At 38.4% G+C, this 24,117-nt stretch overlaps 1 protein-coding gene across 1 annotated transcript; it reads right to left on the bottom strand.

Moving 5' to 3' along the window:
* Positions 1 to 5,314: 5,314 nt before the first annotated feature.
* CFAP107 (cilia and flagella associated protein 107) lies at positions 5,315 to 19,948 on the bottom strand. The gene is made up of 4 exons (XM_044671313.1): positions 19,844 to 19,948; positions 18,973 to 19,086; positions 6,712 to 6,889; positions 5,315 to 5,481 (listed from the first exon to the last, which is right to left on the bottom strand). The coding sequence occupies exons 1-4, from the start codon at positions 19,946 to 19,948 to the stop codon at positions 5,315 to 5,317; spliced, it is 564 nt and encodes a 187-aa protein (XP_044527248.1).
* Positions 19,949 to 24,117: the final 4,169 nt, after the last annotated feature.

Genomic DNA, 24,117 nt, shown 5'->3' with positions numbered 1-24,117 from the left:
GACCTCAAACATAAGAATAGTAGCTGACATTTAATTTGGTCTTTACAACTCAGTGAGATTCATGAAGAGATATAATCTATGAACTTCACTGACTTCCTCAGGGTTGCTCAGCAAATAAGTACAAGAGGCAGGTTTTAGGCTCAGATCTTCCTCACTCTAAGTCTAGTGCTCTATTCCCTACTTCATGCTTCCTTCCTTCCTTGCTAGTCTTTTAAGATGACCTCATTCTATATCTTCAAACCTTAACCGGGTTAGTTCAACTATAAGGCTCCACCTCTGAAAATGTTATTGTGATGGGGGCCTAGGGGCAAGGTTATGAAATCAGCAACTAGACCCTGCTACACCTTAGGAACTAGAATGTTTAAATAGTTTGGATTTCAATGAGTAGTATGGGCATTTCCCCATTACATGCACAGATGTGCAATTTTGCTCTTGGGCAACAATGACCTTGAAGTTCTGGCAAATCTTGCCACTCAGGTTGCAATTCTGGAAAATTCAAGTGTCAATGAACACCTTCCCTCACTGGCCTTGACCTCAGACCTCCCCTTTCCCCCAATTTGGCCCTTAATTGGAGTAGCAACATGTAATCCCAGTAGTGTAGAGGTGACATTATTCTAGGAGTGATATGGGGAGATAGCCTTGGAGCCAACTGGAAAGCAGGAGAGAGGAGACACACCTCCAACTGAAGGGCTGGTGGTTAGGAGTGGGAGGGAACCTTCCTCCAACTAACTCACAAAGCAGATAATTGAGAGTTAACTGTAAATTAGTTCTATGCTGTAAATGACCAATCCTGTTGGACTATGTAGCATCTTTAAAAGATTTTTTTAAAAAATTAAAACCCCAAAATTAAGGGGGAAAATTCCCATGAATAACAAGTGTGGAAAGGAATTTTTTTCTTTTTGTCATTGTTGTTCATTTGTGTCTGGCCTTGATGACTCCATATGGGGTTTTCTTTTATTAAAATACTCAGATAACTTTCTCCTTCCCCCTCCTTCCTCCTGTTAGAGAAGGCAAAGTATTTCTTGCTCAAAGTATTTCTTGCTATTATTTCTTTCTCTGGAGGTGGAAAAAAAACAAGTCATTATTCAAACAATATTTCTGTTGCTATATATAATGTTCCCTTAGTTCTTCTTGTTTCACTCTTCATAATTTCCTGTTTTCCCAAAATTAATGTGGTCCACATTTCTTAAAGAGCAGTAGTATCCCATCACAATCAGATATCACTACTTGTTTAGGCATTCCTCAATTGATGAGCTTCCCTTCAATTTTCAGTTCTTTGCCACCACAAAGAGATATTATAAATGTTTTAGAACATAAAAGTTGTTTTCCTTTTCCCCTGATCACCTTAGGAAAAAAACCTAATAGTGGTATTGCTGGGTCAAAAAGTATACATAATTCTATAACTCTTTGGGCATAATTCCAGATTGCTCTTTGAAATGGTTTGATCATTTCACAATTCTACCAGCTATGTATTCTACCAGCTATGTATTAATGTCCCCATTTTCCACAGCCCTCCTCCACCAATTGTCATTTTGCTTTTTTATCATTTTAGCCAATCTGATAGGTGTGAGATGTCTCAGAATTGTTTTGATTTTCATTTATCAATAATGATTTAGAGCATTTTTCATATCCATGTATATGTGTGTATATGTATGTGTGTATATGTATATATACTATATATATATATGTATATCTTTGATTTCTTCATCCAAAAACTATTCATAGCTTTTTACCTTTTATCAGTCAGGGAGTAATTTATATTCTTATAAATTTGGCAAAATTCTCTATATATTTTAGATTTGAAACCTCTATATGAGAAACTGCCTATAGAAATGTTCCCCAACTTATTACTTTCCTTTTAATCTTAGCTATATTCGTTTTATTTATACAAGAACTTTTTAATTTAATGTATTCAGAATTATCCATTTTAGCTGTCATAATGCTTTCTGTTTATATAAATTCTTCTTCTGTCCATAAATATGATGGGTAAGATGTTCCCTGTTCTGTTTTGCTTATGAGCTCTCTCCCTTTATGCCTAGGTCATGTATCTATTTTGGTCTTAGCAAATGGTGTGAAATATCAGTCTATATCTAGTTTCTGCCAAACAGCTTTCAGTTGTCCCAACAATTTTTTTTAAACCCTTAACTTCTGTGTATTGGCTCCTAGGTGGAAGAGTTGTAAGGGTGGGTAATGGGGGTCAAGTGACTTGCCCAGGGTCACACAGCTGGGAAGTGTCTGAGGCCGGATTTGAACTTAGGACCTTCCGTCTCTAGGCCTGGCTCTCAATCCTCTGAGCTACCCCGCTGCCCCCGTTTCCCAACAATTTTTGTCAAATAGCAAATTCTTATCACCAGAACTTAGATCTTTACTTTTGTCAAAGTTACTATAATCTTTTACAACTCTTTGTTGCACGTCTGTTCACAGACCTACTTTTCTATTTCTTAGGGTGTCCAGTTGTTTTGATAATTGGTGCTTTATAACAATTTAAAATCTGATACTGTTAGACTGACTTCCTTTTACATTTCCCCTCATTAATTCCTTTATTATTCTTTTGTTTTTCCAAATTAATTGTTATTTTTTCTAGTTTGATAAAATAATTTTTGGTAATTAGGATAGTATTGAATAAGTATATTAGTTTAGGTAGGATTCTAATTTTAATTATATTGTTTGTTACATATTAAATTTTATATATTATCTGCTTTCATTTAGGTTTTATGGGATTGGACATTTCCTTAGGATATAAAGACCTTTGTTCTCAGTTTGAACTGTAAGAGGATCTCCTTTTAAGCCAACTCTATTTTAAAAAAACTTTTACATCAAGAGGATCAAGCAAGTAGGATGCCAGATTGCTTTACTGTATATCCCCAAAGCCACAGAATTTTCACTCTGGAAGACATTTTTTTAGAGGTGGCATTCACTGTCAATGTGTGATATGGAACAAAATGAAAAGGAGGGAAAGTAAGGTAAGTTTTCATAGTTGTGATTGTGGTGACAGGAGTGGCCGTAGCCATGGGGGAAATGAGACAGCTTATCTTTTCCTCCTATTCTTCTTACTTGCCAATAATAATTTATTTTAATATCTATGTGTATTCTTATATATTAGTTTATACAGTCAAGTTTAAGTTATTCATATTTGTGGGAAGGAACAGGGTCTTGGATAATTCAAAACAGGAGATATAAATTTGAAATGCATAAATGTTTATATCTGTGCATTTTGTTTCATGGGTTGCTGTGCTGAGGATGGCTTCAGAATACTTGAGTGAACCTCTGTGGTGAATTTATGGGAAGTCATAACTGGATGGGTAGGCATGGATGTGTCGTAATCTGCATTATTATAGGAAACTTCCGAATTAATGAGATCACAGATCCTTTTACATGTTATATATTTAGAGCAGCAGCAGACTTACTTCATAATTAGGCTTAGCCTAGATCATTATTATTCTTATTTAAACTCTTACCTTCTGTGTTATAATAGGCACTAAGTATCAGTTCTAAGGCAGAGGAAGGGCAAGGGCTAGGAAATGAGGGTTAAGTGACTTGCTCAGGATCACACAGCTAGGATGTATCTGAGGTCAGATTTGAACCCAGGACCACCTATCTCTAGGCCTGGCTCTCTCTCCACCGAGTTACTGATCTGCCCAAACCTAGATTATTATTGATATTGTTGGCATTCGAGATGTCCACAGGACCTACAGTTTTGCTATTAAGAAATAACAAAGTGGATAATCCACACACAGATAAGTGAAAGTTGGCTATTTATACCCAGACAGGTGAAATCTTATTATAAAAATTTTGCTCTGTGCGACAATTATTTCCCTATCCCACAGTTTGAGTCATTTTAACTTCTCATTTTTCATTCTGGTCACAATGATTTCTTGCCTACTAGTAATCCAATACAACAATAACTTTTCCTGGTCCTTTTCCTCTAACCTTCATGTCTTTATAACTTAAGTATGTGATTATATGTGTTTTGGGGGGACAGGAAAAGGAAGGCTAAACTGAGCTTTAATAGGAAAAAAAAAACAAACCAATTCCCCCTTTCCCTTTTAATCATCAAAGCAGAAGATATAGGAGAAATTGAAGTATGTTGAATAGGGCAGTTGATCATGTTATTCAAAAGAGAATTAAGTTTCATTTTGGTGATGGTGAAAGGAAGAAGACAGAAGTAAATTTAGAATAAAAGGCGTTTCTAGCAATACAGAAAAAACTTCATAGTGTGTGTGTGGATAAGCGGGAACACAGTGAGGTGAAGATGAGCATATAAATGTAGGCTCCTGCCTAGGGGGTAGGGTGTGAATATGAGACTAGTAGACACTGGGGCAGAGGGAAGGCTGAAAGGAGATGGAGGGTACAAGTAGGAGAGGACCAGGGAACCAGGATGCTGGAACCTCATCTAAATAAGGGAGGAGCAGATAAGCTTGCACACTCAAAAGAATGCCGAGTCAGGTGCCCCATCTCAGAATCTGTCCCTCAGAAAACCTCAGCCCTAGCTGGTACTGAGAATTGGGTGGCTTTTTTTTTAACTAGCCATTCTGCTAGGGAAACCCCCCCCTCAATTTCCAGACCACCAGCCTTCTGCACAGAGCCCCACCATACAGCAAGATAGAACTCAAAGGGCAAAATAGGAGTGGGGTGTATGTGAAAGTCCTCCCATCTACTCTTACTGGGTCCAGAGGACTTAGGGTCACAGATTTAGATCTGTAGAGGACTTCAGAGGTTATCTGGTCCAACCCCCTCATTTTTTCAGATGCAGAAACTAAGGCTCAGGGATGTGAAAGGACTTGCTCAAGGTCACAAAGGCAGTAAGCCTGGATGTGCGAGATTCTCTGACTCCAGAGCTAGTGTTCTTTCTGCTTCAGGAATGTGATTTCTAACAATTTGCCCCTTCTGGGAGGTTTAGAAAAAGAGGATCTGATCTTTATTTTTCTGCAGAATGTGCTTACTAATTGCTCCCATTATACTAGAAGCCCAATAAGAGGAAGCGCTGTATCTTCTGTGGACATTGTCAACTCTGATAGCTCCATATACATTTAATTGTGAAAGATAAGAGAAAAGCACCCTGCATTTTGGAGGAGGGGGGCACTTCTGTCTTCCAAAGAAGCAAGCCAAATGTGGGTGGCTCATAAAACTTTCTGGAGTATATCCTCCAAATGTATTCATAGCTCTTCAAGTGTGCCAGTAGGAGAAGGAGGCAGTCAGCGTTCTTGCTTCCTCCATTTGCTATCCTTGGAACTCAAAGATACTCTTAATTCTTTAGTCTAGTTTCATCATGTTCAGGGAAGATAGCAGACCTGATAGATGGGCGAGAGAGGAATCACTGTAGGTGGGAAGGAGGAACTGAGATTGCTTGCTCATGCCGGGACCGAGTAGATACAGGGTGTCTTACATAAGACGTGGTGTAAACACTATTTATCCACTCAGTCTTGGGTTCATGCCATTTCTTCATGAGACTCTCAAAGAGGCCATAGTTGGTGGGGGGAGCTGCAACAGAAATCATAGTTAAGATGTGAAATCAGGAACCAATAACTTGCCCCAGCCCTGGGTTTGGAGGGTGGGATAAGGGTGGAGAGGTGAATGCCTCTTTGGAGTTTTCTCACATTGATCTAAGACAAACTTGGGATGGATTTAGGAATATTTAAAGGAAAGGAATTAGATCTAGAAGGTACTGGAAGGAAGGGAGTGGAAGGGAGGGCCCCGCTGGAAGTCCCCCTACTGTCCCCTAAAGGACATGTGTGACCAGGGACCTAGGGTTGAATTCAGTTCAACTAACAAATAAGCGACTTTTGTGTTGTAAGGCTTTGTACGCCTCTGGACACTGGCCCATCTTCTCTTGGGTAAGGTGTTACTGCCCTATTAGGGAGAAGGAACTTGTGTGATGAGGAAGCTCCTCATACTTCAAGGTAAATCCACATTCACTGAATGAAAAGGGATTTCCCCATAGTTCCCTGAGCTTCATTTTCACTGTTGGAGAAAGATGCCCTTGGTCAGTCGTTATAGGGGTGAAGTCACTTCCCCGAGGACTAGACACACATCTTCTAAAGGCATCATGTGATGGAGTCATGGAGTGGAGGTGGGTGGAGGGTGACCACAGGTGCTGGGGTAAGTGTGAGGACAAGATGAGGTCTTATGCCAACTGGGCCACATATCCTGGGCTGCTGGAGACAGCCACACAGAATTGTGCAGTGCAGCCAGGACAATGCTTGTGAAACGGGAGAAAAGGGGCAGAGGGCATCTCTGAGAAGAGAGCACGATTGGCCGGCCCCTCATGGTGCTGTCCCACAGTCCTTGAATGTCATTTTGTGTTGTATAATTAGGATTTGCTCCCCAGAACTCTAAATCCCAGCTTCCCACGTTCCCTCTCAAGTAGGGAGGATATACGTTTTGTGTGGCTCCGCCCCTCGCTCTCTTTTCCAGATAATGTTTTGTAGAGGTGGGCTGAGGTGACAGGCAGGAGAGCTTTACTCAGCTTTTACTTCTATGTATTTTTCCTTCTACTTCAAGTGATTATTAATAAATGTCATAAAATATAATACTTGGAGTTGTTGGACATTAATTTAAATCTTACATTGAAACTCTGTTATGACTATTGATTTCAGTCACTCCCCTGGCGTTGGAGCTGTCATGTCATGGGAGGGGGCTTCATAGCAAAGTTTCAGTGTATCTTGGAACCTGTGGTGATCTGTATAGGGGGAAAATGGATTGAGAAAGTACCAAGAAGGGGAAAGTCCGACTTCTCTGGCAGCCACACCAGTTTCTGCCCATTCCAGCTACGGAGTGGTGGCAAGGCAGGATTGTAGCCATGCCTGCTGAAATGGTCATCATAGGAGCTGATCAAATTCCGATGTTTGCGTTCCTCATGGTGGGTCATCAGATGCTTATACGGCAGGCCCTGGAAGGACAGACATATCCAGGCATTTTTGGGGGGCCAACTAGGGAATCTCACATAAGGGATTCTAAAAGGGGAGGGGAAGAAGGTATGAAGTTGACAGCACGGCATAGAGGTGTTGCCTTTAAGGATCAAACAATTAATGTGCTTTCCCCAACTAATGAACCTTCAAAGTCATGAAAACTACACATTAGCATAATTGCTTAATTGGTCTTATCATCTGAAGTTTACCAGTTGTCAGTCTAGTCACTTGCTAATCAAGTCAACAGTTTTTTTTCTGGTGAAACTGATTTTCTTCTTATCTACAGCCTAGACTGCACATTTCTAAAATTACTGGCATTTTAGAAGATCAGATTTCATTATTTTGTTTAGTAGCATAAATATATTTTCCCTCATTATGGATGCTTTTAAAGTTACTTTGCCTTAAAAATTAAATCCGATCCTAGAAATGGTTACGAGGTTTTACTTAGCATTGTAATCACAGCAACAAATGAACATTTATGTGTTTTCCAATTTTAAAAACATCCAAATATATATATATATATGTATATGTGTCTGCTATACATATATACATATGTATAAATTATTGATAGTTTGAAAATAGTTTCAACAAGGCAGTGAGGAATGGGTAGTATGAAGCCATGAATAGATGATGCCTAACTAACTATGGATTGTGCTAGATGACTTTCTAGGTCCCTTTTAGCCCTAAGAGTCTATTATAAAAAGGCTGTATTTCTTCTCCAAACCCACCTTCAAACAAATGGTCTCAAATGATTCTCCAGAATTTGTTTTTCAGGTGTTTGGACTCTCATCTAATGAATGACAACTTAATTCTCCCTTTGGATGTAATTTATGCATGATTAAATAGCAGGCAGGACTGGCAGATTAAGTAAACAGAGAGTTAACTTAATCCATGTCCTTGTAAGCTCAAATTGCATCCCCTTTGCTGTATTCTGATTTATATTAAGCACATCTCAAGCTCATACTTCATTCCTTCAGAAGACTGAAATAATGAATACTAAGCCTGACATTTATACCATGTTTTTCAACTTGTTACTATGGGAGGAGGTAGAGAGATCTCCATAAATTGTCTTCTGCTACAAAGGTTTTACAGACTTCCTCAGCTGGAAACTGAGAGAACGTTTTCTTTGGTAGCAGTTATTTACTGGGAAAAGACAGCCATATTCTCCTTCTTCCCTGGAGAGGAAGAGCTGTCTGAGTTGGTGAGTGTCCTAAGAAATCCTTCTTATTTCTGGGAAAGTGTCATGGAGAAATGGACTGATTTAGTAGGTTGATTTTCATGCCCACCCTGATGTCTGGGTAAGACAGTAAGGTTTGTGTTTGCTATGGTCTGGAATGCCAGCTAAGCCCAATATTTCAAACAGGGATTCAATAAATAAGTCATACCACAATGATAAAGAGAGACGAGAGTGATTTCCAAGGTCTACATCACTGGGTTTGCCATTTGACTTTTTATTCCTAATGCCAGGGAAAATGAGCTGTTGGGTTTCCCATTGATTACAAGACAAGTGGTTAGGCATAAGGTTACATCTCAGACTAGGCTGAGAAAAGCCCATGGGAAGGGAAGGAAATATGGACCTGAAAGCAAAAGCTGTCCTCATTGGAAAGGCCAAAAATATTCCCACCATCCCCTTGGGGTTTGGTGGGGAGTTGGGGGGGGGCAGTTTCTGGTGTTCTTCCAAAAAAAAATGGAGAAACACTCTTATCTAATGATTTTTTGTTCTTTTCTATCAGCAATGTTTAAGTTGGAGCACGGGGCAATATTTGGTATGGAAAAGCAAGGTAGACCATGGAAGCTGTCTGAGGAAAAGAAAGGAGATTAACAGGAACAAAAGGTTTAGCTTAGGTAGGTTTTAGGTTTTGACTAAGGTCAGAGAGATCCATAGAGTCAGCCTGATTCAATTCAACAAACATTACTACTGTGTTCAACATTCAACTAGGTGCTAGAGCTACAAAGATAAAAAACAAAATCATTTCTGCCTTCTAGGAGCTTACCTGCTAGGAGGAGAGGGGAGTAGAGGAAATATAGAAAATGTACAAATCATATACAAAATAATTTCAGGAGGGAGAAAAATCCCACAAACTGGGGAGATCAGGAAATGCCTTATGTGAGTGGTGGCACCTGAGCTCTGCTGGATGAAAACTAGGGTTTTTTGTGAGGGAGAGGCAAGGAGAGAGTGCAGTCTAGAAAGAAGTGGCCACTGGAGTAGAGACAGAGAGGCTGGAGACTGGAATGTCCATGGAAAAGTTTATAGACCCCACATGAAGTCAAGCAATGTACAATAATACTGGGGAAAAGGTGCTTTAGGCACATCAGTTTGGCAGTCTTGTGGAGGATAGATTAGAAAAATAAGACCAGAAACAAGGAGAACTAGTTGGGGGAGGGGGGTAGTGGATTAATTCACACAAGAATCACAGAATCATGATTATTTCAAATCTTAACACCCATTGCATCTAACCCATACCTGAAAAATATCCTGACTACAACATTCATGGCAAATGTTCATTCAGCCTCTTGAAGGCCTGCAACAAGGGGCAGCCTACCAACTCCTAAAGCAGCCTATTCCATTTTTTTTTTGCTTTGTTTTTTTAAAAACTTATTTATTTAGGGGCAGCTGGGTAGCTCAGTGGAGTGAGAGTCAGGCCTAGAGACAGGAGGTCCTAGGTTCAAACCCGGCCTCAGCCACTTCCCAGCTGTGTGACCCTGGGCAAGTCACTTGACCCCCATTGCCCACCCTTACCAATCTTCCACCTATGAGACAATACACCGAAGTACAAGGGTTTGAAAAAAAAACTTATTTATTTATTTAGAATATTTTTCCATGGTTACCTAATTCATGATTTTTCCCACTCCTCTTCCCTCCTCCCTGAGCTGACAAACAGTCCCACTGAGTTATACATGTATCATTGCTCAAAACCTATTTCCAAATTATTCATATTTGCAATAGAGTGATAATTTAACACCAAAACCCCAATCATATTGTCATCAAACCGTGTGATTGATCATATGTTGTTGGGGTTTTTTTGCGTTTCTACTCCCACACTTCTTTCTCTGTATGTGGATAGTGCTCTTTCTCATAAGTTCCTCAGTGTTGTCCTGGATCATTGCACTGCTACTAGTAGAAAAGTCTGTTAAATTTGATTGTGCCACAATGTTTCAGTTTCTGAGTTCTTTTACCTTGAATCTGTGTGTGTTACCCTGATTCAAATGTGTTTCTTGTAAACAACATATAGTAGGATTCTGGTTTTTAATCCACTTTGCTATCCACTTCCATTTTATGGGTGAGTTCATCCCATTCACATTAAGCATTATGATTATGAACTGTGTATTGACCTCCATCCTATTATCCCCTTTAGAACCTGCTCTATTCCCTTTCTCTCTGTACCTCCTAACCAGTATTTTGCTTTTTGTCAACCCACCCCCCATGGTCCCTTCCCTCCAATTACCTCTTTCTTCCTTTGTCTTATTCCTCTTCTACTTCTCTGTAGGGTAAGATATAATTCTATACCCCACTGAGTATACTTGTTTTTCCCTCTCTGAGCCAGTTATGATGAGAGTAAAGTTTAAGCATTGCCTATCACCCCGCTTATCCTCCCCTTCATAATGATTTTTCACACTTCTTTATGTTATATAATTTACCCTATTCTATCTCTCCCTTCCCTTTTCTCTCAGTGCAACACTTTCTTTCAGCCCTTGATTGATTTTTTAAACATATCATTCATATGCATACATATCATATCATAATACATATCATTCCATATCAACACATTTACATACACATCATATCATCATATATCATCATATCATCATAATCAGCTTACTTCTCCATCCTCTTTCTGAGTAAATTCCTTTTATCTTCTCTACTACTAAGAGTAATTTTTGAGAATTACAGAAATACTCTTCCCATATAGACATATAAACATTTTGACCATAATGAGTCCCTTAAATTTTCTCTTTCTTATTTACTTTTTGGGGCTTCTCTTGTGTCTCATGTTTGAACTTCAAATTTTTTGTTTAGGTCTGGCTTATTCCTCAGGAATGCTTGGAAATCTTCTATCTTATTGAATGTTCATTTTTTCCCTTAAAAGAATATACTCAGTTTTGCTGGGTAGGTGACTCTGGGTTGTAAACTCAAATCTTTTGCTTTCCTGAATATCATATTCCATGTCTTTTGATCCTTTAATGTAGAAGCCACTAGGTCCTGTGTGATCCCGATTGTAGTTCCATGGTATTTGAATGGTTTCTTTCTGGCTGCTTGAAGTATTTTCTCCTTGACTTGGTGACTCTTGAATTTAGCTATTAAATTCCTGGAAGTTTTCATTTGAGGATTTCTTTCTGGAGGTGATCTGTGAATTCTGTAAATTTCAATTTCAATTTTGTTTTCTTGTTTGATGATCCCTTGGCAGTTATCTTTGATAATTTCTTGTAATATGATGTCCAATGTTTTTTCTTGATCATGGCTTTCAGGTAGTCCAATAATTCTCAAATTGTCTCTCCTAGATCTATTTTCTAGGTCAGTTGTTTTTTCAATAAGATATTTTGTGTTTTCCTCTGTTTTTTCATTCCTTTGATTCTGCTTTATTATTTCTTGATTTCTCATGAAATCATTCGTTTCTAGATGGCCAATTCTGATTTTTAAGATCTGATTTTCCTTTGTTGGTTTTGTATTCTCCTTTTTTCAATTGGTCCATTTCTTTTTGCATCACTTTCTTTTCTTCTTGCATCATTTTCATTTTTCTTTCCCATTTTTCCTCTACTTCTGTTAATTGGTCTTGAAGTCTTTTTTGAGCTCTTCCAGAATCTGTGTCCAATCCATAGTTTTCTTTTGGATTTTGCATGTCTTTCCTTTACTTTCACTGTCCCCTTCTGAATCTGTACCTTGTTCTTTGTCTACATAAAAATTCTTTAGAGTTAGGTGCTTTGTGTGTTGTTTATTCATTTTTCCTACCTAATTATAGATAGGCTATGTTTTCTGGGAAGTTGGGATACATTCTTAAACTTTAGTCCTTCCTTGATGTTATTCTCAGCTTATTTTCTGGGTTTTACCTCTTTCAGTTCTTGGAGGATGATGTGATGGTCTGAGGACTGAGAGCTCTGAGAGTCCATTACCCCTGCTGATTCAATTGACCCTGGAGATACTGATGGCTTAAGGACTTGCCTCAGGCTTGGGCACAAGTTTTTGGTCTCACTCTGAACTTGATCAGGTCAGGGGCTAATCAAATTCTACCCCCAGGCTTAGGCTCAGTTTTTTGGTCTCACTGTGTACTTGATATATAATCAGGCACACCCTTGATTACCCTGTCCTGAAGCTCCTCCCATAGTTTTGAGCAAAAAGACCCAAGGGGGACCCACCCTATGAATTGTGTCCTCACCCCAAAGTGCGAACTCTCTCCTCATCCCAAGCCCAGACTGGGATTCCTGGCTTTGCTCTGGGCCTGCACAGATCTGCCAACTTCAGCCCAGATTTCTCTGGGCTTGGACTCTGGACTTTCCACAGGATTGAAATTTCAAGGTATGTGGGATGTCTTGTACCACTATTTGTGCCAGCAGGATGTTAGGGCCTGGATGTTGGCTTGGAATTAGGTTCCAAACCTGTGACAGCAGATTCAGGGTGTGAGAGATGTGGCTTGCTCTTCCCTCTTTGCTACAGCCTCTTGCTCGCTCTGCTGTCCTCTCACTCCAGTACCCCAGATGTTCTCTGCTTATTTTTGGGTTTTTTTTTTCTTGATAGCTGTTTCACTCTGTCTCCTTGTTGGTTCTTTCACTCCTGTATCCATTTTGTGATGATATTTTAATTTTGGTCAGAGAGATTCTTGTGATGACATAGAACTGCTGTGGTTTTACTCCCCCCATTCCACTTTTGGATGTCTCTAATTGTACATTTTTCTGGATGTCTAGCCTAAATTCACTTCTTTTTTTAAATTATTAATTTATTCATCTTTTGATTTAGTTGTTATTCTGAACAAGACAAATTGTAAATACAAAGAACAAGAAAGAAGTTTCATATGAAATCATGACTTATTACATATAGTTTTTTCAAAAGTATATACTCAATTCAATATGTTTCAAAGCTGACTTACTTGTCTGTTGCCTTTTGTGTGCTTTTGAGCATTTTTCTTCCATTCTTTTTTAAAATGTACTCCTTTTTTAAAAAAAATATTTATTTAATTAAGAGTATTTTTCCATGGTTACATAATTCATGTTCTTTCCCTCCCCTCCTTCCTCCCCCCTCCTAGAGCCAATGAGCAATTCTACTGAATTCTACATATATCCTTATTAAAAACCTATTTCCATATTATTAATATTTGCAATACAGTGATCATTTAAAGTCAACATCCCCAATCAAATCTCCATCAAACCATGAGATCAATCATATGTTTTTCTTCTGTCTTTCTACTGCCACAATTATTTCTCTGGATGTGGATAGAGTTCCTTCTCAAAAGTCCCTCAGAATTGTCCTGGATCATTGCATTGCTGCTAGTAGAAAAGTCTATTACATTTTATTGTGCCAGTGTATCAGTCTCTGTGTATAATGTTCTCCTGGTTCTGCTCCTTTTGCTCTGCATCAATTCCTGAAGGTTGTTCCAGTTGACATGGAATTCCTTTAGTTCATTCTTCCTTTCAGCACAATAGTATTCCATCAGCATCAGATACCACAATTTGTTCCATCATTCCTCAATTGATGGACACCCCTTTATTTTCTAGTTTTTTGCCAACACAAAGATTGTAGCCATGAATATTTTTGTACAAATATTTTCCCCTATTACTTCTTTGGGGGTACAAACCCAGCAATGGTATGGCTGGATCAAAGAGCAGGCAGTCTTTTAAAACCTTTTTGACATAGTTCCAAATTGTTTTCCAGAATGGTTGGAGCAATTCACAACTCTACCAGCAATGCATTAGTGTCCCTATTTTGCCACACCCCCTCCAATATTTATTACTTTCCTTTGCTGCCATATTGGCCAATCTGCTAGGTGTGAGATAGTACCTCAGAGTAGTTTTGATTTACATTTCTCTAATTATGAGAGATTTAGAAAACTTTTTCATGTGCTTATTGATAGTTTTGATTTCTTTATCTGAAAACTGCCTATTCATGTCCCTTACCCATGGCTTGATTTTTATACAATTGATTTAGCTCCTCGTAAATTTGAGCAATTAGATGTTTGTCAGAGGTTTTTGGTATAAACATTTTTCCCCAATTTGTTGCTTCCCTTCTAATTTTGGTTGCATTCATTTTGCTTGTATAAAAACCTTTTAATTTAATTTAATCAGAATTATTCATTTTATATTTTGTAATCTCTATCTCTTGCTTGATCTTAAAATCTTTCCTTTCCTATAAATCTGACAGGTATACTATTCTATGTTCGCTGAATTTACCTATAGTTCCCTTCTTTATATTTAAAGCATTTACCTATTCTGAATTTATCGTGGTGTGGGGTGAGAGGTGGTGATCTAAAACTAATCTCTCCCATACTATTTTCCAATTTTCCCAGCAGTTTTTGTCAAATAGTGGGTTTTTGTCCCAAAAGCTGGAGTCTTTGGGTTTATCGTACACTATCTTGCTGACATTTACCCCAAGTCTATTCCATTGATCCTCTCTTCTGTCTCTTAGCCACTACCATATTATTTTAATGATCACAGCTTTATACAGTTTAAGAACTGGTACTGCTAGGGCCCTATCCTTCACTTTTTTCATTAGTTCCCTTGATATTCTTAATCTTTTGTTCTTCCAAATGAACTTTATTATAATTTTTCTAATTCAATAAACAAGTATTTTGGTAGTTTGATAGGTATAGCACTGAATAAGTAAATTGATTTAGGTAGGATTGTCATTTTTATTACATTAACTCATCCTATCAATGAACAATTAATGTTTTTCCAATTATTTAGATCTAGTTTTATTTGTGTGAAGAGTGTTTTATAGTTATATTCATATATAATTCCTGAATTTGTCTTGGAAAGTCAATTCCCAGGTATTTTATCTTGTCTAGAGTAATTTTTAAAATGGAGTTTCTCTTTCTAACCCTTGCTGCTGGATTTTATTGGAAACATATAGGAATGCTTGTGATTTATATGGGCTTATTTTGTACCCTGCAACTTTGCTAAAGTTATTGATTGTACTGGTTTTTTAGTTGATTTTCCTGGATTCTCCAGGTATACCATCATGTCATTTGCAAAGAGTGATAGTTTTATTTCCTCAATGCCTACTTTAATCCCTTCAATTTCTTCTCTAATTTCTACTGCTAGCATTTCTAGTACAGTATTAAATAGTAGTGGTGTTAATGGGCATCCCTGCTTCACTCCTGATCTTACTGGGAAGGCATTCTAACTTATCCCCATTGCAGATGATACTTGCTGATGGCTTTAAATAAGTACTGTTTATTATTTTTAGGAAAGGCCCATCTATTCCTATACTTTCTAGCGTTTTCAATAGGAATGGGTATTGTATTTTGTCAAAGGCTTTTTCTGCATTTATTGAGATAATTATGTGATTTCTATTAGTTTGGTTGTTGATATGGTCAATTATGCATATGGTTTTCCTAATATTAAACCATCTTTGTATTCCTGGTATAAATTCCACCTGGTCATAGTGAATAATCCTCGTGATAACTTGTTGTAGCCTTTTAGCTAGTACTTTATTTAATATTTTTGCATCTATGTTCATTAAGGAGATTGGTCTATAATTTTCCTTCTCTATTTTTGCTCTTCCTGACTTGGGAATCAGTACCATATTTGTATCATAAAAAGAATTTGGTAAGACTCCTTCTTTTTATCAAATAGTTTGTAGAGTATTGGGACTAATTGATCTTTAAATATTTGATAGAATTCATGACTCCATCTGGCCCTGATGATTTTTTTTTCTTAGGGAGTTCTTTGATGGCTTATTCAATTTCCTTTTCTGATATGGGATTGTTTAAGTATTCTATTTCCTCTTCTGTTAATCTAGGCAATTTATATTTTGTAAATATTCATCCATTTCACCTAGATTACCATATTTATTGCCATATAATTGGGCAAAATAGCTCTTAATAATTACCTTAATTTCCTCTTCATTAGAAGTGAGGTCACCCTTTTCATTCATGATACTATTAATTTGGTTCTCTTCTTTAGTTTTCTTAATTAGATTAACTAATACTTTATTTTATTTGTTGTTTCAAAATACCAACTCCTAGTCTTATTTATTAGTTCAATAGTTCTTTTACTTTCAATTTTATTGATTTCTCCCTTGATTTTTAGGATTTCCAATTTGGTCTTAATCTCAGGATTTTTAATTGATTCTCTTTAGTTGCATGCCAAATTCATTAACCTCTTCTTTCTCTTTTTTGTTAATATGGGTACTTAGCGATATAAATTTCCCCCCCCCAAGTACTGCTTTTGCAGTATCCCAGAAATTTTGATATGTTTCCTCATTGACATTCTCTTCAATGAAATCATTTTTTCTATGATTTGTTCTTTAACCAACCAGTTTTGGAGAATCATATTATTTCATTTCCAATAATTTTTTTATTTGCCTTTCCGTGTGCCCTTACTAATTATAATTTTTATTGCATTATGATCTGAAAAAGTTGCATTTATTATTTCTGCTTTCCTGTATTTTTTTGCAATGTTTTTATGCCCTAGTATACGGTCAATCTTTGTGAATGTACCATGTGCTGCTGAAAAGGTGTATTCCTTTTTTTATCCCCATTTATTTTTATCCATATATCTATTAACTCTAATTTTTCAAGATTTCATTCACACCTCTTACTTTTTTCTTATTTATTTATTGGTTTGATTTATTTAGATCTGATAGAGGAAGGTTGAGGTCTTCCACTAGTATAACTTTACTATCTATTTCCTCCTTAAGCGCCAATAATTTCTCCTTTAAAAATCTCGATGCTATACCATTTGGTGCATACATGTTGAGTACTGATATTTCTTTGTTTTCTTTATTACCTTTTATCAGGATGTAATCACCTTCCTTATCTCTCTTTTTTTTTTATAAACCCTTAATTTCGGTGCATTGTCTCATAGGTGGAAGAGTGGTAAGGGTGGGCAATGCGGGTCAAGTGACTTGCCCAGGGTCACACAGCTGGGAAGTGGCTGAGGCCGGGTTTGAACCTAGGACCTCCTGTCTCTAGGCCTGACTCTCACTCCACTGAGCTACCCAGCTGCCCCCTTCCTTATCTCTTTTAATCAGATCTATTTTTACTTTGGATTACAGGCATTATATGATTACAAGATTACAACTCCTGTCTTCTTTTTCTCAGTTGATGCCCAATAAATTTTGCTTCAGCCTCTTACCTTTACCCTATGTGTGTCTACCTGCCTCTTGTTGTAATGCAGGATGGATGCAAGATCTCTTGCATTCTTGCATTTGCAAAAACACCTAAGGCAATCTCTTGCATCAATCCTGCATTACAATGTGTGTTTCTTATAGACAACATATGGTAGGATTTTGATTTTAAATCCACTCTGCTATCTGCTTCCATTTTATGGATGAGTTCATCCCATTCACATTCAGAGTTATGATTACAACCTGTGTATTCCCCATCATTTTGATTTCCTCTTTTAGTCCTGCCCTTTCTTCTTTCACTATTTCCTTCTATACCATAGTTTTGCTTTTAATCAGTCCCCTTCCCCCACCTTATTTTATTTTCCTTCCCACCCCCTCCCTTCTTATTCTCCCCTTATTTCTCTTTAAGGTCTAGTAATCGCCCTCCTCCAACCTTTCCCTCTCTTTTAATATTCCCTGCCCTCCCCTGCCTCCCGTCTTCATTATTCCCTCTCAACTTCCCTATAGGGTAAGATAGTATTCTATACCCCAGTAGATCTGGCTTTTCTTCCCTCTCAGATCTGGTTCCACTGAGAGTAAGGTTTAAATATTACCTATTACCACTCATTTCCTCCCCTTCTTATAATAGTATTCTTCTCCACCTCCCATGTGCCTCTTTATGTGGTATAATTTATTCTATTTTTCTTCTTCCTTCAAGTTTCTCTTAGTACCATCCTCTTTTTTTATCCCCCCACCGCCAGTTTTTTTTTACATATCATCTTGAACAACTTAATACAACAACCTCTGCCTATGAATAATTCTTCTATCTACTATGATAATGAAAACAACTTTTTTCCCACTAGTGGATTGGAGTTCCTGTATGTTGATTGCTTTCTTAGATTCTGTCTTGTAGGGCTTTGCCTTGGTAGCATCTTCCCTTCCCAGCCAGAAGCCCAAGTAAGGACAGGTAATGTGATGTTCTTTGTGTAGCATGCTTTAAATTGTTTTGCTCTGAGACTATCTTTCCAGCTCCTGCTGCCTTGGCTGTGTCAAGCCCTGTCTCAAACCCTATCTCTGACCAAGCCCCTCGCTCTGCTGTCCAGGCTCCATGCTCTTCAGCCTCAGGTCTCAAGTCCTGCTGCCAAGGCCTTGCACTACCCTCAGGGGTACGTCTGCGGTGCTTTCAGCCAGCCCTGGAGAATTTAGAGATTGCCCAGGCTGGGCACTGACTGTAGTGTGGTGGGTGGTGTGGGGGAGGGGTGATTAGCTTGCCCTTTAGTAAGTGCAGTTTTGCCCCCTTATAGGGTGGGAATTCCAAAACACTGACTACTTTTAAGACTGCATTCTATAGGAGAGCCCTTTTACTCATCCAATTTTGATTTCTGTCCTTTCGAGATGCTTTGTAACAATCTGTTGGAAGGAAATTCAGAAGGTTCTTGCAACTAAGCTGCCATCTTAGCTCCACCCCCAGAACTGATATATTTTGATCTAACACATTTGTCTCCCCATAATTTATCTGCATCTGTTGAAAGCAACATCACCTTCCTCTAGAAGTCATGCAGGGATCACCCTTGTGGCCTTGAAGTCATTTTTGGCTCTGTCATTTCCCTCTCTCCACTCATCAGTTGACAAGAAAAGAAAAGACTCAGGGGAACATGATAACTATCTTCAAATATCTGAAGAGTTACCATGTGAAAGGGAATAGACTTGTGCTGCTTCTCTATACTAGGTATCCAGGCCCAGACCTAAATCTTGTGTCACTTCACTACCCAGAACCCCAGAAAATAGTTAAAGTTCCCTTCTTCTTACCTCAGTTCTTCTCATATAATATGATCTTGTTATAGTATCTGCTTTGTGACCTGGGAATGGGACAAAGTCCTTTTGGAAGGTGCTCAGGAAACTTGGTTCTGAAGTTTTGATGAACTGAAAGAAAGATGAACACTTATTCAGATTTTTGTGATCTCTTTTCCTCTGACGCTTCCTTCTAACAAACAGTAACAAAAACTGCTGGGCCAGGAGGTCTTCTGTGGCATATCCAGAATCCAGGTTTCAACCAGCTTTCCTAGTAGTGTTATAAAGAGGTGGAAGTCAGGAGGTCTAAGGACACATGACACAAAGCATATGTTGGTGATATCTGACCAGACTTCATTTTATTTTTCTCCTTTCTTTTCTTCTTCTGCCCTCTTTCTTTTTACCCCACTGAATCTTCCTGGTTTTGAGGCCAGCTCTCCATCCCCCACGCCATGCTCCCTCTCTCAGACTGACACACGGGAGGCTCTTAAAGTTCAGAGTCTGTTTCCACCTTCTCCCTGCTCCTATCACCATCCCAGAGCAAGGACTGCTTCATTCTCCTCAACCTAAGTGATTTGTTGTCTTCAGCCTACTTTGGATGCTTCTGCCCTCAGGATTTCCACTCAGTTTAACAGCCAGGGGCCAGAGTTCTAATTACAGTTCTATTTACAGATCCCAAGAATAGCAGAAGATCTCCAATTTCATATTTTGGTCTTTAGGGACACAGACATCATGTCCTGAATCTCTTGGTCTGGAAAGATTTAAAGTACACACCTATGTAGAGAGATGTGTACAACAGATGTGTATGTGTGTTTATAAATAAAGCCCCTTCTACCTTATTAAGCCCACCTTGCTCTACCTTTGTGTCCCCCTTCACTTAGCTCCTTACCTTTCTTCTCTCTTCTGCCCAGTTCCCAATGAGCACTCTGGTTGAATACTTTGGTTCAATCCTCCAACTCGGATTAGACCATGGCTGTGGGCACCCCGGAAACATAGTGACAATTTGTACCAAGTTTCCCCAATCCTGAGATCTAGGGTGAAAGTTAGTAACAGCATTCAACTATACCGCTTTCTTTTAGTGTCTATGGTTGTATCTAAAGGACTTGCTATGGTTTTATTTTTTCCAGTTTCTTTGCTAAAAAGAGACCACAAATTAAAAATTCCCTATAGTACCACTTCCTTCTTTACAAGAAGAATCAAAAGTGGTGTTGAATTCTATTTTGTTTACTGTCACCATGGTGATAGGTTACAACTATGCCTAAGTTTAATAAGAAAAATGCTGATTCTATTGGAGCAAAAGAGCTTATTTTCAATCTCTCTCCAGAATATAAGACTTAGGAAGCCTAGCCATAAAATCTCTCTTGCTGAAATGTATAGCTAGTGAAGATCTGAGGTTATTGTAACATTAAAACTCTTTTTTACCAGTTGGTCTTACTTCTAAAGTCATAGGCTCTGCCCTTGCCCTGAAAGTATGTAGATAAACATCCTCTTACATAGAGTCCTGGAGTTGGAGTCAAAGAGACCTGAATTCAAATTCCACCTCTAACCCTTTCTAGTTTCATGACCTTGAGCAAATCATAGCCTTTTGGGGTCTCAATTTGGCCTATACATCAGTCACTAGTTCTTACTTTTTTTTTCTTTCCTTTTTTCTTTTTTTTTTCTTTTAAATCCTTACCTTCCTTCTTAGAGTTAATACTTTTTTGATTACAAGACAAAAGAGAGGTAAGGGCTAGGCAATGAGGGTTACGTAATTTGCCCATGGTTACCCAGCTAGAAAAAATCTTAGGCAAAATTTAAACTCAGGATCTCTAGATCTGGATCTCCACTGCCCCACTTCCATTCCTTTTAAATACTCTATTTTTGATCCATCCTTGAAAGTTGAAGTTTGTTTTGGTGGTGATTATTGTGTCCCCTGCGCTACTATCCCCCTTAAACCTTCTCTTTTCTTCCCTGTTGAGTTTACTCTGTGTGTGTATAAGTGTGTGCATGTAGCCTTCCTTCGTCTATAGACTTTAGATAAGAATGAAGTTCCTGTTATGCTTATTTTTCCCACTCCTTCCTCCATATTTGTATACTCTTCTCACATACATGAATTAATGAAATACTAAATTCCTTTTCCTTAAAAATGTTTTTGTGCTAGTTTATTTGTCCTTCTTTTTCTTTACCTTCTTAAAACTAGAAAACCAGAACAAAACCACATCAAAGCCATGCATTGAGCTATATATCCAAATATTGTCTAAATACTGACTCTGGTTTGCTCTGGGGATAGACCAGAGCCAGAAATGTGATCTTGTCTCCCTCTTTAGGATCAAGGTATCTAGGATGGAACTTTTCTTTTTGCAAGCCTCTAGTTCTTCTTTCTGGGTTCCTTGGTCCACAGTAAACATAAATATCAGTTGTGTTAAGAGGCAGAGTGGTATTGTTTGACTCATATGATCCCAGCTCCCCAGGATATAAATATGACAAGGTTAACAGACCTACAGTCTTCCTCCCCACTTTCCCTCTTTTCAGCCTCTTGCTACATTGGCACAATTAGGGTTAGGTTCCCTAATTCCCTGCCCTTTTCCCTCATTCCTTATTAGGCAATTTAGAAATAGTTTCCCTTTGCTGGTCTTAAAGATAACAGGATGATCTCCCATTAGCATCATACTGGCTCTTTGTCTAAAACTCTATATAAATTGGAGCTCTTAGGAGCGCTGGGACTTTGACCAGAGCAGAAATGTCCCCCTCTCTGAGTGTGTGCTCCCCACTGCAAGTATGGAGGCCACACACAGAGAATGTCCCTACTAGAAGTGTTTTCCTCCTCCCCCTGTGAGTGGCAATAAAGCTTATTCAAAGCTATCTTTGAGTGGGCTGCTACTCTTCTTCTGAACATACATGTACTACATATAGATTGAAAAGAGTGTTAACCTTGGAGTGAGGAGGCCTCGGTTTGAACTACTCCTTGGATAATTACCAGCTCTGTAGTAATGGTTGAATCATCAATTATCTTGAAGCCTCAGTTTTCTCTTCTGTAATATGAGCATAATAAAATGTCCACTGCAACCTCATAGGGTTGTTGTGAGGAGAACTTTTAGCAAATCTTAAAGTAGTCAATAAATATGAGGTATTTTTGTGATCAGGGACCAATCATAGGGATAATGATGGTCATTTTGTAGAATAGAGGGCATAACATCAATTAACTATGAGCAAAAATGTATTTTTTATTTGTCATGCACTTGTTGAGTCTCCCTTGTTGTCTCAGCACTGTCCTGGACACCAAGGATATAAATGCAACATCAAAAACAATCCCTGAGAGGCATCAGAGAGTTCCCACTCAAAGGGAAAATGGTACCCAGGGAAGTAAATCCTAAATATATACAAAGTAATAGAATTGTGGGCAGCTAGGTGGTGCAGTGGACAGAGCACTGGACTTGGAGTCAGGAAACCAAGTTCAAATTCATCCTTAAACACTTACTAGATGTGTAATTAGGCAAATCGCTTACCCTCTTTTTGCCTCAGTTCCTCATCTGTAAAATGGGGTCTCACTGGAGAAGGAAATGGCAAATTGTTCCAGTATCTTTGCAAAAAACCCCAAAACAAAACAAAAATCCATGCACAGTGTTCATGGGGTAATATAAAATTGAACCCAACTGAAAAACTAAACCATAAACATAGGTCTAGAGGGAGGAAGAGCCTAGTCATTAAGTGACGTAGGAAAGGCCTTGACTAACAAGACATATTTCAACTGAGCCTTTAAAAAAGTGAGAGGTTTAAAATAAGGAGTTCATCCCACGCATGGGAGATAGTCTGTGCACTGGCATGAAAACAGAACTTAGAATATTCCATGTAGGGTTTAGCAAATATGGCAGTTTCCCCAAAAGGTAGAGCATGTAGTCTGGCTAAAAGCGTGTCTCCAGGGATATTTCAGTATCCAGGATCTGAAAGAGGGCTGAGATCAAACATGGAGCAAGAGAAGTCTCAGACTCATACCACAGCACAGAAACATGCAGGAAAATGGCAACTGGAAAGTGTGTCAGTCACTATCCAGTTGGAGGTTATAGATTCAGGGTAGGTTGAAGAAGGGATCTACACATGGGAGTGACTACACTCAGCAGTTAATGGGTGCCTATTAGGCTTTGTATCAAGCAAGGAGCAAGTCCAAAAGCAAAAAGCAACTATATGGCTCTTACCCCAAGAGTGCAGCTAGTTCTCAGTTCCAGCCTCTAGCCAAATCTGAAACTGGAAGAGGAGTAAACAGGGTAGGAAGCTCAAACCAGAGGGAAGCCTAAAGTTCCACATGGCTGAGAGTGGCCAAGTGTAGCAGCAGTCTACTGAGACTCCAAAGGAAATGAACCCACACGTTTGTCGCTTAGACCCAAACCCAAGATGGACTTGTAGAGTTAAGGCTACTGGAACTATGATCAGATTTGCCCTGGATCAGACCACTTTCTGAAAACTTTTGGGTTCCTAGCCTGAGATGTGATTCTAGAATAACACACAGTCAATATTACCAAGAGACGCAGCAGCATGACGAGCAGAGCCTGACTCTAACATAAAATCTACAGTCAAGAAGTAAGCAGAAAGAACTAGCCAACAATAAAAGAATCTTACTATAAAATGCTATCCATTTGGTGATAGGGACACTTACAACAAAGACTCAAGAAGAAGATGACTCCAAAATATCTATGAGAAAAACTTCAAAGTACAATATAGTTTGGGCACAGATTCAACTAGAATTCCTAGAAGAGGCGAAGCAAGAGGTTGGTTTTTTTTTAGAGTTTTAAAATGTCTTTGCAAGTGAAATGAGAATGCTAGGGAAAAAATTAGAAAACAAGTGAAAGATATGGAAGAAAGAATTAGAAATGAATTAGCAGTTTGACGAAAAGAGGTACAAAACCTAACCTAAACAACAAACTCCTTGAAAATTAGAATGGACCAAATAAAAGGTAATAACTGGATGAGATAAGAAATATTACCATCAAGACTGAAAAAAATGGAAGAAAGATTAAAGTATCTCATAATAAAAACAACTAATTTGGAGAGCAGATTAAGGAGAAAAAAACATGAAGATAATCAGACCATCCGAAACAATGACCAAAATAAGAGCCTAGACATCTATTTCAAGGCATCCTAAGAGTAGATTGCCCAGACCTCTTAGAACAAGGAGACAAAGCAGAAATA

This window comes from Gracilinanus agilis, chromosome 3 (genome assembly GCF_016433145.1).
Source record: "Gracilinanus agilis isolate LMUSP501 chromosome 3, AgileGrace, whole genome shotgun sequence".
NCBI classification, from domain to species: Eukaryota; Metazoa; Chordata; class Mammalia; order Didelphimorphia; family Didelphidae; genus Gracilinanus; species Gracilinanus agilis.
This window is presented reverse-complemented; position numbering and strand designations above follow the sequence as displayed.

Excerpts from the sequence above, each read along its gene's own strand:
- CFAP107 (XM_044671313.1), bottom strand. The coding sequence starts at position 19,948 with ATGTTTCCGGGGTGCCCACAGCCATGGTCTAATCCGAGTTGGAGGATT. Across the intron at positions 6,890-18,972 it reads ATTATATGAGAAGAACTGAG|GGCCTGCCGTATAAGCATCT; the intron begins GTAAGAAGAAGG and ends CTGTCCTTCCAG. Across the intron at positions 5,482-6,711 it reads GTCGGACTTTCCCCTTCTTG|CTCCCCCCACCAACTATGGC; the intron begins GTACTTTCTCAA and ends TTTCTGTTGCAG.